Below are 13296 nucleotides of genomic sequence, written 5' to 3'. Positions count from 1 at the left end.
AAAACCTACGCTTCACCCCATAGTGTGCCCCATCTCCTTTGCCTATTGGCTATTAGAAGCATGATTTTCTAATTCAGAAATGGATGTGTTGATAGGACACGAATGTGAATGTGGCCAACATGATTTATTTAAAAAAAGGCATTTGGAAACTAGATCATGCGACACTAAACCGAATTTGAAAGTTAGAAGACAAGTTGAAAGCTAGTTCCCAATTTTCACCCTCACATGAACAACTCTATTGACTTTTTAGGTTGCAACATTTGCACTAGAGTCATGCCTCGCTCAAGTCTAGTAGAGGTGGCAAGTGCAGCCAAGTCCTAAGGCCATGCCTATGTCCAAATCAAGAGGGAAATACACAACAGTAAGGAGAGCGAATGGTTTGCTCCAATTCGAGAGGAGAGAGAAAATTGTTGCTTGCATTGCTTTTTGAATGAATGATTATCACATCCTCATAACTTTGAAAGTTCATTTGGTCCCTCCATTTTTAGAGGGAGCACATGGATTGGTTGGAGTTGCTAAAAACACTCTCTCTAGTGGGTCCCCCAAGTTACGTTAGGTCTAGTTCTAAGGCCACACTTGCATTTTTTCATGCTTTGTTAACTTTCATAAATCTATTGACCTAGACTTAAGGTAAAGAGGCCATAAAGTGTCACAAAAATGTGACCTCTTTGACGTTCTACTTCACAAGTCGGTGCTTCCATTTTCAGTGTAGAAAACCCTTGCACAACATGTCAGAGCTAGCAAAAACTTTTTTTGTGAGAAATGATGGAAGGAATCACAAGGTTCACTTTCAAAAAAATTGAGTTGCAATTGAGGCCTAGAAAGTGTAGTCTTCATCTGCCGACGAACGTTGTTTATGCTTTGTTTTCTCCAATGGTAAACTTAGAAATCCACGAAAAAATGAAACTTTTGTGGGGGGTACTACTATAGCGTTGTGGGGGGTTGCTACCCTATTGGCCCCTGTACCGTAGGCATGTCTCGTCTCTTACCACTATGGTGCTAATGTGGGTCCAAATATAAAAAAAGAAGGGGGGTATCACATATGGGATAATGGGTGGCCCATCACTCTAGTCCTACTTTTGAAAAACGGTGTGAAAGGGGCAGATGATGCAAGCCAACACAACAAAGAGACGAACAAACGAACGTTTGCAGAATTCCAACACGGTAACACCTCAAATACTGGCTGCATTTTTTTGAACGATCTGTAAACCGTCCGTCACAATGAAAATGTGGACTCCCCTGCCGCTTCCTCTCCTCATCCTGGCCATCCTCTTCTCTTATCAGTCGGCAGCAGCTGCGAGCTACATCTCCAGTGAGTCGAGCTTCTGCTCTGGATCTGTTTATACAGAGAGAGAGAGAGAGAGAGAGAGAGAGAGAGAGAGAGAGAGAGAGAGAGAGAGAGAGAGAGAGTGTGTGTGTGTGTGCGCGCGCGCGCGCCTGCTCTCTTTGCTGGATCTGTAGCACCAGCACTCAGAGTAACCTGTGAGGTATAATAATGTGCCTATTGAAATAGAAAGGAGTATAATTTTGAAACGTCCAAGCATGTGCATATTAGAACAGGAAGAAGGTGAATGTTGAAACGATCAAGTATGTGCATATTGGGATAGGAAGGAGGAAAATTCCATGGAAGTTTGACAGGACATCTGTTCGTTGTCCTTAATGTAGGAAGTATTAGGGTTTCTGCGGAGCAGAGTTTTCTAGCGGATGCTATTTGTATGCTTGTATGGTATTTCTGAAGGCTTGTTCCAGCCATCAAATAATAGTTATTCACCTGTCACAGCCCCATAGAAATTTTTGTAGGACCTAGCTCTCCTCTTTTCTGGGCTGTCAAAACAATCTCACACCAAGGTCCTCAAGATCAACACACCTGAACCCAGACGAAAGCAGTAGCCTTTCATTAATCATTTGTGAGTGACATCACCAACCCAGTTTGAATCAGTCCAATTGCGTAACATCAAGGCTGAACCACTTGCATATGGCCATCTCATGGGCTACGTGCTGATGCCCTTTGATCCATGATTTGGGCTCCTTAGGCATTTAAGCTGTCATTAAATGCAGTCATTGCCCCTAGTATCCTAGACACTAAGTGACACTAGGGGTGAGGGTTTTAGTTAGGGTTTTCTACGATTGTTAAGTTGTTTAGGATTGTCTTGGCATTTTCATTGTGATTGCCTTGAGCATTGTATTTTCTCTTAGTCATTAATGTTTCGCCTTTCACTTGTGGTTGAGTATGGTTGTCCATTGATTAATTCTTTCATTCTCATTGATTCTCTATTAATTAATCGCTAGCATATAGATCCACTTTCAGATGAGATTTTTGAGACTTAGGCTCAATAAACACCCAATTTTTGGGACTATGGCTCAGAAGAAATCTTATTTAAATCAGCCCATAAGATTCAATGTTTGCCATACAAGAATATAAGCACAAAACAATGTATCTATGGCCCAAAATCATGCATAGAAAAAGCATACATCCACATTTGCCTTGTCGTCATGCATATGACAGCACATAATCCCAATATCAAGCATCCATAAAGAAGCAAACTGCATGACACATATCTCTTTGTTTTGTGCCTTGGAAACATCTTGAAAAACATTTTCTTTGGCTTGCATAGATTGTATAACAAATTTGCATTCTTCACTGCTACATCCTCAATCAAAGCATCATCTCCATTCTCTATTAAGATGTCATTTGGCCTTGTAGTCAAAGCATCATTGGCATGCATTGCCATTGCCTCAGTTTCATTCATTGTTACTATATCATTTGCATTTTCAAACAAAGTATTTGTATCCACTTCTCTATGTCTTTTGCATTCATTTTCATTATATAATCCACATTCAAAAGAAATGTATCCTCTGCAACTTTAGGTAAAGCATCTATAAAAAAACACATTTGCCAGATCAGGCAACTCGTTAGACAAGTTATCTGCATCCATTCATTGTTACTATATCATTTGCATTTTCAAGCAAAGTATTTGTATCCACTTCTCTATATCTTTTGCATTCATTTTCATTATATTATCTATATTTAGAAGAAATGTATCCTCTGTAAATTTAGGCAAAGCATTATGAAAAACACATTTGCAAGTTCAAGCAACTCATTAGACAAGTCATCTCCATCTTTAGCATGCTGAGCATCTTCTTCAAGTTGTGGTAGCTTCCACTATAACTCATGCATTTCATATAAGAGTTCCTTAACTTCATTCTACATAGTCATCATTGTATCCTTTCAAACCATTCCTTCTAATACTGTTCGCTCTTTTTCTTGAAGTCATGTAATCTTCAATTGCAACTCATGGAATTCTTGTAATAGTTTTGCTAAATCTAATTCTTGAGATCTTTTAGAGCCTTGCCCTAGATTGTCATCTTGCTTTGGATCCTACATAAAATACTCTCGTTTAAGAGCTTGCTCAAAGTTTTCCCAAAGTGCACCATGTTCTAATTGTATGCCTTGAATATGCTCCTTGATTTCGCTCAATATAATCTGGTTGAAATAGTTTGTTATATGATTGTTTGGAATACCATATAATTTCATTTGCATGCAACAGATTCTGAGATATTTAGATATTTCTTACCCATCAAATTGACCCAGTTCATTGATGATTGCTTGAATGCTTTTATGGCCAGTTTGTTTTTTAGGATTTCCTAAAACATATGTATCATATTTGCATTTGGTTGGAACTTTATGTCCAAACCCCCACTCTAGTCCGCAATTATTGCTTTACATCATCTAAAGGACTTGATCTCCCATTCTACAAAACTCTTCCATACATCTTTCATGTTGGGCTCATCAAAGCTATTGGGGTAGTTATTGTGTTTGGCCTAAAACCACAAGGGTCCTAGCAAGAAGAGTTTATAGAAGAGAAACAAAAAGCACTATTGAAGATGAAGGCAAAATCCAAGAAATTCGCAAGAAATAGATGAAATCCAACCATAAATTATAGTTTCGTAAAGAAGCTTTGGCTCAATCCTTGCACAACATATACAACCCTTTCATATAATAATTTTGAGATTGGCTCAAAGAAAACCCAATTACTAAGATTATGGCCTAGTGAATTCCCAATTTCTGAGACCATGGCTCAGAAAAAACTCAATTTATATTAGGCCATAAGATTTATCTTTGCCATACAAGAATATAAGCACAAAACAATGTATGTGTAGCCCAAAATCAGATCTCGAATAAGCATACCATAATTTGGTTCCAAATCAACCCACATACAACAAAGTACCCTATATAAGAGCAATATTAGCTCTCTAAAACATCACAAAACCTTTCCTTGATCTTCAAGACAATATACATCTTAGATATCCTTGTATTTATCTCAGATATCCTTGTATTTGTCACAGATTCTTTAAGGCAGCACTCTTGCTGTCTTGAGCTTGGTTGCAACTTGTTTTTGCCATAACTTTCACATATGTACTTTGAATAGGGTCATCTTGGTACTTAAATCGAAGCAAATAGATTTGGTTGACAAGAGAACGTAGATTAGAATTACGAAAATTCTCTTAGAATAGTTGAAAATGTGACTTCTTATAAAAACATACGGCTTTTTTACGTTTTTAGGCTTGGATAACTTATAGCACTCAAGATAACTCCTTGCACGTGTTAATATCCACACAAAGCTCTCATTAAGTTATTAGAACTTAATAATGCAAACATAAGACTATTTTGGTGGACTTGTTTTGATGCTAGAAAAACCTGGTTAAAATCATAAGAGTATTCCATAAGCATATATTTGAAATACATGTACAGGTGTCTTTCCCTTGCTTTTCCTTTACTAAACATGTAACCATACGACAACGGGATTGTATTGCATCAAGCCCAATAATAAAAACTATGGAGCTGTTCATGCATTGGTTTACACTAGGAAACAATTTTTTAGAGAGTTTCCCATTTCCAAAAGGAAAATGAGGACACATAGGGAGTTTTTGAAAACTCTTTCACTCCAAAGAACATATTAAAATATACTACTTTTTCTCAAATTTTGAATGGTGGAGGTGGGCCTTGAAGACTTCTCCAAATAATGGGAAAGGGTTTCCTTTGGGAAAACCCTTGTGAGGGGTTTCTTAATGGGTAGGGGGGTTTTTCTAGAAAACTAGAAACCCTCCATGTGACCTTGGGGGATTTTTGGTTTTTGAAAAAACCTTTTGAACCCCCCAACAAAAAATCCCTCATGAGAATAGCTCCTGTATTGTTATTATCTTTTCTTCATAACATTAATTCTCAAAGATTCTATTCACCTACTTGGGCCCCTATTTACATGCACACCATCTGATAAGCATAGATTTGTTAAAATGTGTGTGACAATAATGTTGGAGCATTCTTAGCCATTAATCCCTAATTTTAGCATACTGTTGATTACTGCCGTATTTGGGTGATATTTTGTTTTAGAAAAGTATTATTTTTGGCATATATTTTTCTCTCCTCAGCAAAAAGATAGCACGAGAAATGCTAGAATTGGTCAAGTATGGGCAGTGCCCAATGTTTTAGTGTCTGGTGTGGACACTATGAAGATATGTTGGGGTTTGCACTAACAAAACAAAGCATGTACGACCAAGACTAAAACACAAAGACTCAAACAGAGACAAGTAAAACTCAAACCTTAAATGCAAAACACAAAATGCAAAACTCAAACCTAGAGACAGACGCAGAGAGAAAAAACTCTTAAGTGAATGAATGTTGTAAATGAATGTAAGAGTGTAAAGAATGCCCAAGGGCAGAGCAATGTTGTGTTGGAGAGTGACATACATTAGAGATGGATCCCAAGTTCAATAACCACCAATTGGAGATGAGAGAGAGCTAAATAATGAAGGGCAGCAAGCTAGTCACCAAAACATAGAAGTTGGAGGCTGAAATCTAGTAAATGCAGCAATGTACCACTAGAGGAAGGCTGAAAATTGATCACTCGAGGTAGAGAATTGTCAGGCAACAATAAGAGAGGTCTTTGTTGATGTAGACAGCCTGTTGGATAGTAAAAACATAGGCATTGCAGCAGTTGCCTGGTGGGAGAGATAGTAGCAGCTTGTCGCTTGGCACTAGATGCTGAAAATGTAGGTTGATAGGTGCTATGATGACACAACAGATGGAGACCTCCAAGCAACAGGGCAATGGCTGAAAATAGGCCGTCTAGGGTTGGAGATGGACTGCAATCTGTGATGGTTGGGCAGTAGATGGTAGGTGGCTGATGGTTGAAATTGGCATGGTAGAGTGAGAAATCTGTACAAAAGGATAAGGCTGAATGGTGGGCAGCTTGTCTATTTATAGATGTTAAAGGGTGTCCCAAAAAATTAGGGTTTTAGGGAACCATTGAAACTCTTTCGAATAGTGTACTGAATTTGCATTTTTCATTAATTAAGCGTGTTTTGGGGTTGTTTAAAAATGCTAATCAGTTGTAAAGAGTGTTTTAGCTCAAGAGACACAACTAAGTTAATAAGTTGTGTGACTACTTTTAGAGTTAGTTTAACTCTAGTTGAGTTAGGGGTAGGTCTAACTTACTTAAGACCTATTGTACTTTCATTCTATCATTCTAGTACTTGCATCTTTTGAGTGCGAGATTGTTGGCCACTCTTGCTCAATGTCTTGTGTTCACTCTCACTCTCTCTCCCCCTCCATTTGTGACGAAATAAAGATGATCCCCAAGAGAATGAGTTCGTATGGGACCTTAGACATTGTTGTATATAAGCTACCATGCTTAAACAAATGTATTACAGCAAGCTGTTGCTTCTTCACATGTCCCTGTATAGCCATTAATTGATCATGGTTTGCATCTTGAAGTGGAACATGCAGTTGAGCAAGAAAGGGTTGTTGTAAATGTAGCAAAAATAGTCCCTAGATGGCTGTTATAGACTCTTAAAGAGAGTCGTATGGATGCTCCTTTGCTTCAACGTACATGTCCCGGTGCTAGAAATGCAAGGGGGCACATTTGGTGCTAACTTCCACTCATTGCCAACAATAATACTGATTGTCAGGCATACTTGGTGTCGTCAACAAGCTCAATTGCACCAATTATCCTATTTGGGCATATATGATGTGACATATTCTTGTTGTGATGCATGGGATTAGCTTGCATCATTGTATCAAGTGCGTTAGATATGCTTAATGCCCCACCCTTGTAAGGTGCCACAATGATCCATGGTGCTTAAGTTGCAAGGTTCCCATTATGAGGAGAAGCCATGTGTGAGCATGGACGTTTCAGAAGTGGTGCAGCAATGGAAGCATAAACGACATGCTGAAATAAATTGTTGAAACACAAGACAAGAAAAATAAACACAAATACAGATGAGAACTCGGATGTATGCCCGGGAAACGGAATCCATATCGAATACGAGATAGCAACATACAACAGTGAGTCACTGGCTGTGTGGGCACCCTGGCACCGGCTCCTCTCCTCAGAAGAATCCACAAATGATGGCTGAAGTACACCAGAGGAGGAGGAGCCCTAGCAATATATAGGCATAAAATGGGGGGAGCAATAAATGCAGTTGGCTAGCATTTAATGCTCCCCAGCCCTAAAAAGAGCACCAAAAAATGCCAAAAAAAAAACTATAAAAAAGGCCACAGCCTCTGCAGCACAGACTCACCCTGAGCTGACTAATTTGCTAACACTCTCTCTAAGATCAGGGGTGAGTTGATACAATACAATAGTACAATGATGGGGTATCATAAACTATACAACATAGAACTACCAGAAGAACCATTGATATCCAAGCAATGAGTGGCCAGTCCACCACCAAGATGCCTCGGAGAGTATCTGACGTCAATGTCGATCATAACAGCACCACCTAAAAATAGAGAAGAATCATAGCAGCTCTCTGTGTTATGTCACCTATGTCACTCAGAACATACAAGACCAATTTGCCAAACATGTCTCTGAACATGTGACCATGGAATCCCCGCCTTCGGCCTGAACCACCAAAGCGTCCCCTCATGTGGGCTCGAGACGAAAGTCTCCCACTCTTTGCCAAGTAACCAGCCCATCATGAACCTGGATGTCAATCCTAGCTCCAGGATTTGTACCTGCCAAACTTTGGTCGATGTGTCAGGGATGTCCCTCTTTGGATCATGTGCATCTGTATAGACATATAGATGAGACACGGCTGCCCCATCTCACCACCCTCTCACACTCCCTCTGTGGCACTGGAGAGTCGTGAGGGGTGTCCGCATCACCACCACTAGAGAGCAGCTGAGGAAGGGGCTACTAAGCCCTTTCCACGATCTTAAGAAGAGGATCCCTTCTGTGCCTTGGACTTCGCCTTGGTTGGAGGATCGGAATGGGAATGTGAGGCAGATGATGACTTGTCGGAGGAGTCCGCATCCCGCTTCGTCTTATGCTCCTTTTTCTTTCTGAAAGCCGCTGACTCTTTGCAGTCCTTCCTTAAATGACCTTTCTTGCCATAGTGGTAACACTGAGCCTTCGACTTATTCATTTGTGAACCCCTCTTTGAAGCTACAAGAGCCTCACCTGATCCTCCATAATGTGACGAAAGTCTCCCTTGTAGTCGCAAAGTAGTCTCATGCTCAAGTAGCATGGAGGACATGTAAAGAAAATTGACAGGAGTCGTAGATGTCTGCACTCGTAAAGCATTCGCCACGCCATCAAATTCCTGAGGAAGCTTGTAGAGTACCGTACCAACAAGATGTGCCTCTGATAGGGTAGATTGTAGAGTGCGAAGCTAGTCGTGGAGTTGGGTAACACGAAGTAGGAAGGATTGAATCGTATCTTTGGATTCAAACTTCAGCTGCTGGAGCTGGCCATAGAGAGTAAGAGCCCTCATGGTGGAAGGAGCCTTGTACATCAACTGTAACTTCGACCATATGTCGGAAGCTGTCCTGCAGGAGGTGACCGTTGGTAGGACTTATTTGGAAATACACCGAAGTAATGCTGAATAAGCACGGGCATCATCTGAATCCCGTGTAAGCACAGCCTCCTCATGGTTGTCTTCATCAAAATCAGATGGAATTGGAGAAGGTTGTTGAGAACGTGTCACAGCTCTGTTAACCACGTACCATAACCGCTTCTGAATAAACCAAGCCTTCATTACCGCACTCCATGTGTAATAATCAGGTCCATGGAGCTTGTCATCAGTGGATGTGCATGGAGGAGCCATCTAGAGAGGATTCAAAAACGAAGTAGAGAAAAGAAGGGATTGGGAGAGGAAACATAGCCAAACCACCAGCACAGACTGCAAAAAGCAAGAGTTCACATGTAGTATAACCCAAAATCTGATCAAAATAAGCCAAAATCTGCTGCACAAAGTCAAAGAATCAGTCAAAAACTGTCAAAAACCGCAAAAACGGCTTGATGATGGAAGCACCCAGCCAAGAGGAGATCTAGAAATACCAAAACATACACTGAAATGAAGGCACAAGTTGTACGGATGCTGACGGCAGCAAAAAACGCAGGCCAAACTGGTCGCCTGATTGGAGCAACAGCTGTCTAATCAACAAGAGGGAAAATAGTCCTAAAATCAGCAATAAAACACAGCATAAACACAAAACCTGAAAACTGATACCATGTCAGAAGTGGTGCAGCAATGAAAGCATAAACGACATGCTGAAATAAACTGTTGAAACACAAGACAAGAAAAGTAAACACAAATACAGATGAGAACTCGGATGTATGCCCGGGAAACGGAATCCATATCGAATACGAGACAACAACATACAACAGTGAGTCATTGGCTGTGTGGGCACCTTGGCACCGGCTCCTCTCTCCTCAGAAGAATCCACAAATGATGGCTGAAGTACACCAGAGGAGGAGGAGCCCTAGCAATATATAGGCATAAAATGGGGGGAGCAATAAATGCAGTCGGCTAGCATTTAATGCTGGTCGGCCAGCATCAAATGCTCCCCAACCCTAAAAAGGGCACAAAAAAATGCCAAAAAAAAACTATAAAAAAGGCCACAGCCTTTGCAGCATAGACTCACCTTGAGCTGACTAATCTGCTAACAAGACGTTGGTTGGGTCCTTGACTTGTATGTGAGATGAGGTCTATGTGATTGGATGGCAAAAATGTGACCTTTGTGGATCTAGCCTTTGGGTTAGATAGAGTAGTTATGTTGGTAGCAACTCAAGGGCCCCTAGCTCGACGGTAAAGGGAATTTTCCTTAGTCGACTAGGGAAGGCTCATAATATGGTTGGAGAGGCCAACCAGACGGCCTTTCTAGGTTTTAAAAGGAAGACCTCTCCAAAGCCATCATCAATCTATCTTTCACCCCGTTAGAGTTCTTCCAACTACCCTTAAGCTCTTCGCCTATCATTTGTTTGGATCGCCATTTAAGCTTCACAGTGGAATTGCATGGGTGGACAAAGCCATCTTTGTATTAGTTCATTTGAAATTAAAGCAGTCTTTGTTCCTCTCATATTTGCTGTGTGTTCTCTATTTCTTCCTTAGATTTTGTCCGCTATGCCATGTTATTTCTACAAAGTGCGCAATGAAGCGTGTGTTGCTTACCCATATAAGCAATTGGAATATGTTTGTATAAAAGGAGGTGACATGGATGCCTATCTCATTGGCATCAAAGATCTTTGAGAGCAATTAGTGAATATTGATGAAGTAGTTCCAAATAATCAACTTGTTTCAATTTCTCTTAATGGTCTACGTGAATCTTATCAAGGTTTTGCTACTACTTTGCGGTCGGTAACTATGGCATAGTTACCAGGAACGGGGAATGGGAATGGGACCCCCTGAAATGGGGGGAACACCTAAAGTTAGGGAACGGGAACGGCATATATATATATATATATATATATATATATATAGAGAGAGAGAGAGAGAGAGAGAGAGAGAGAGAGAGAGAGAGAGAGAGATTAAGTTAGTTGAAAGATTGCAAATTGGTTTATCTAGTAGCATGGTGGAAGTGAGAAGGGTGGCATGATATGCTAGTTACAATACGGGACAACTAGATTATGGGTAGTAGTATGGTAGGCATTGAAAAGGTCATGTTCGACGTGCCAATTTAGTGACCCAATGGATCACGCTTTTCAAGGGGGGGGGGACCAACAACACAATTAGTAGCAACATGATTAGTAATCATATGTCACACACACCCACACATGCACACATGTTTGTATATATGTGTGTGTATGTGTATCTATCTTGTGTGTGCGTGTGTGTGTTTCACCCACTCACTCACTCAGGTGGGCAGGAGAGGCGGGAGCACGTAGGGTCCAAGTGAGGCAGGCAGGCGAGGCATGCGGAGTAGGCGACAGAGGCGGGAGCAGGCGGGTTCCAGGGAACGGCTGTTCCAAACAGGGAATAGCTGTTGGAACGGCACAGAACGGGTAGGAACGGGGATGGGAATGGGTAGGAATGTTCCATGGGCGTTTCGCTTGTAGACACATGCCGGAACGCGTTAATCCGTTCCTAAGGCCCGGAGGCATTCCCTGTTTCTATGAACTATGGGCAGCCAAGTTACTGTTAGCTTTGATCAACTTGGCTCTCTTTTGTTGGAGGAAGAATAAGGCCATCATCTCAAGTGCAACATTGCTTTGGCGACCAAACAATTTTTCTTCACCGTAAAAAACAAGCCTATTGGTAAAAAATCAACAAATCTTCATCTTGGTCATTCTTCTACTTCCACACCTTCTCCATTGAAGACCTTCTCCCATACTAGCTCATCCTCTTCCAACCCTTCAAAGTTTCATGCTCGTGGCAAAGCAACTGTCTAGTGTTTCCATCAAGAACCCTAAAGGAATTCGTGTCAAACTCAATTGTGAGGCCAAGTCAACAAATCTTACTCCCCAAATGTAAGTGATAACCCAAGTGTGGAATTGTTAGTCTGCTTATTTTAGTTTGTTAGTTTGCTTATTTTAGTTTGTTAGTTTGTCATCTCTTGGTTGTGAGCTCTGTTAGAGTTTGACAGAGACATAAGAGCTCTGATTGTGTTTTTTTCAGATTTGCTAGGCAGTTTTGAGTTTGTACAGCCTTTGCATGATAGTTTCTAGCCCTTGCCACCTTCCAACTGCTCTAGGAGTGCCGTGTCAACATCATCACTGCTACACCAATAGTTGCGCCCTATCCAGCTACTGTTGACTGCAGTTAATGCAGGTCAGCTAGATTTCTTAGGTCCCCAGCCAGCTGGTCGGTTAGTTTTTTGAGTTTTCCGCTATATATAGCTGATTTGCTGGCTGGGCAAATCACTTCTTTTTCAGGTGCTTCGTTAGTGGTTACAATCTCCTCCGTCTTTGGTGTGGATAGTAGGTTGGATATTCTTTGACTCAGTCACTATCAGAGTCTCCGTCACCTCGATGCTGTTGTCATCATTTCAGTCTGATCCTTTGTGCAGGGACTGATCAGTCCACTCCTTTATATTCAACATTCTTCTTAAGTTAGTGTAGATTTCTTTCCTTTATCCCTTGCTGTCTTTCTCTCTCTTTTTGTCCTTGTTCGTGGTTCTCTTCTGTTGTGCACTTTCAAAACGCAGATTTTCAGCCATTTGCTCAGTGAAAATGCAGATTTTTTCCGTTCTACTGCTCCTTAGAATATAGGCGGACCATGAATATCCTTCTATCATGGAGATGTAGCTGATTTCCACCATTTAGGACCATCTACAGCAAAATGCAGTTTTTTTGTGGGTGTTTGTAGGTGTTGAAGATGTCTTATCATCAGCTCAATGACTTTGATGACTCTAATGAGAAGATCTTGTTAGAGATTTTTCTCTCTTGGACATGCATTTCTTGTCATTTGTGAGTGCTAGCAGTTGAATACAGTTCGTAGGTGTGCCACGTCAGTAGGCAGGTGTGCCATGTGGCAGCACTGGGCTGATATGTGCCGGCCTTGGGATACCATTTGCTTTTGGTGCACAAGATTTGTGCCCTCGGTCTCTTGGTCAAGTTTGATGTGATTTTTTTTTTTGGATTCGTAATCGTGGATCGAGATAGTTCATTGCTTCAGGTTATGAAGAGAATGGAGTCTACAAGTTGCGATCTTCTTTTGCCTTGACTTCTCTTATTCTTACCTCTCAAACACAGTCTGAGCTTTGGTATGCTTGGTTTGGCCATCTCAACTATGATTACCTTCGAAGGACCTTCAAAAGGCGTCTAAGGGACAACTTGTTTGAGGTTTGCTAAATATTGTGGTGAGCCAGCAACCATGTGTATCTTGCATCCGTGGGAAGCAAACTCGTGATGCTATTCCTAGCAAGGCTTTGAGGTGGTCTTCAACACCCTTGGAGCTTGTTTCTATCGATCTTTGTGGATCGATGAGGACAAAGTCCCTTAAAGGGAGCTTGTATTTCATGCTAATTGTGGATGATTATAACAGGATGACATGGGCTTATTTTTTGAAGCTGAA

General features: G+C 41.0%; 1 protein-coding gene across 3 annotated transcripts in view; it reads left to right on the top strand.

Moving 5' to 3' along the window:
* The first annotated feature begins 1082 nt into the window (after positions 1-1082).
* LOC148013290 (GPI-anchored protein LLG1-like) overlaps positions 1083-13296 on the top strand; it is a 37566-nt gene continuing 25352 nt past the window's right edge. For all 3 annotated transcript variants that reach the window (XM_087667967.1, XM_087667966.1, XM_087667968.1), the window contains exon 1: positions 1083-1312. In XM_087667967.1, coding sequence (XP_087524093.1) covers positions 1222-1312 — 91 coding nt within the window. In that variant the 5' untranslated portion in view covers positions 1083-1221. The remainder of the gene's footprint in view (positions 1313-13296) is intronic.

This window comes from Lygodium microphyllum, chromosome 26, assembly GCF_053477565.2.
Source record: "Lygodium microphyllum isolate KBCC chromosome 26, Lygodium_microphyllum_v1.1.10, whole genome shotgun sequence".
NCBI classification, from domain to species: domain Eukaryota; kingdom Viridiplantae; phylum Streptophyta; class Polypodiopsida; order Schizaeales; family Lygodiaceae; genus Lygodium; species Lygodium microphyllum.
Note: the sequence above shows the minus strand (reverse complement) of the source record. Positions and strands in the feature narration are given on the sequence as shown.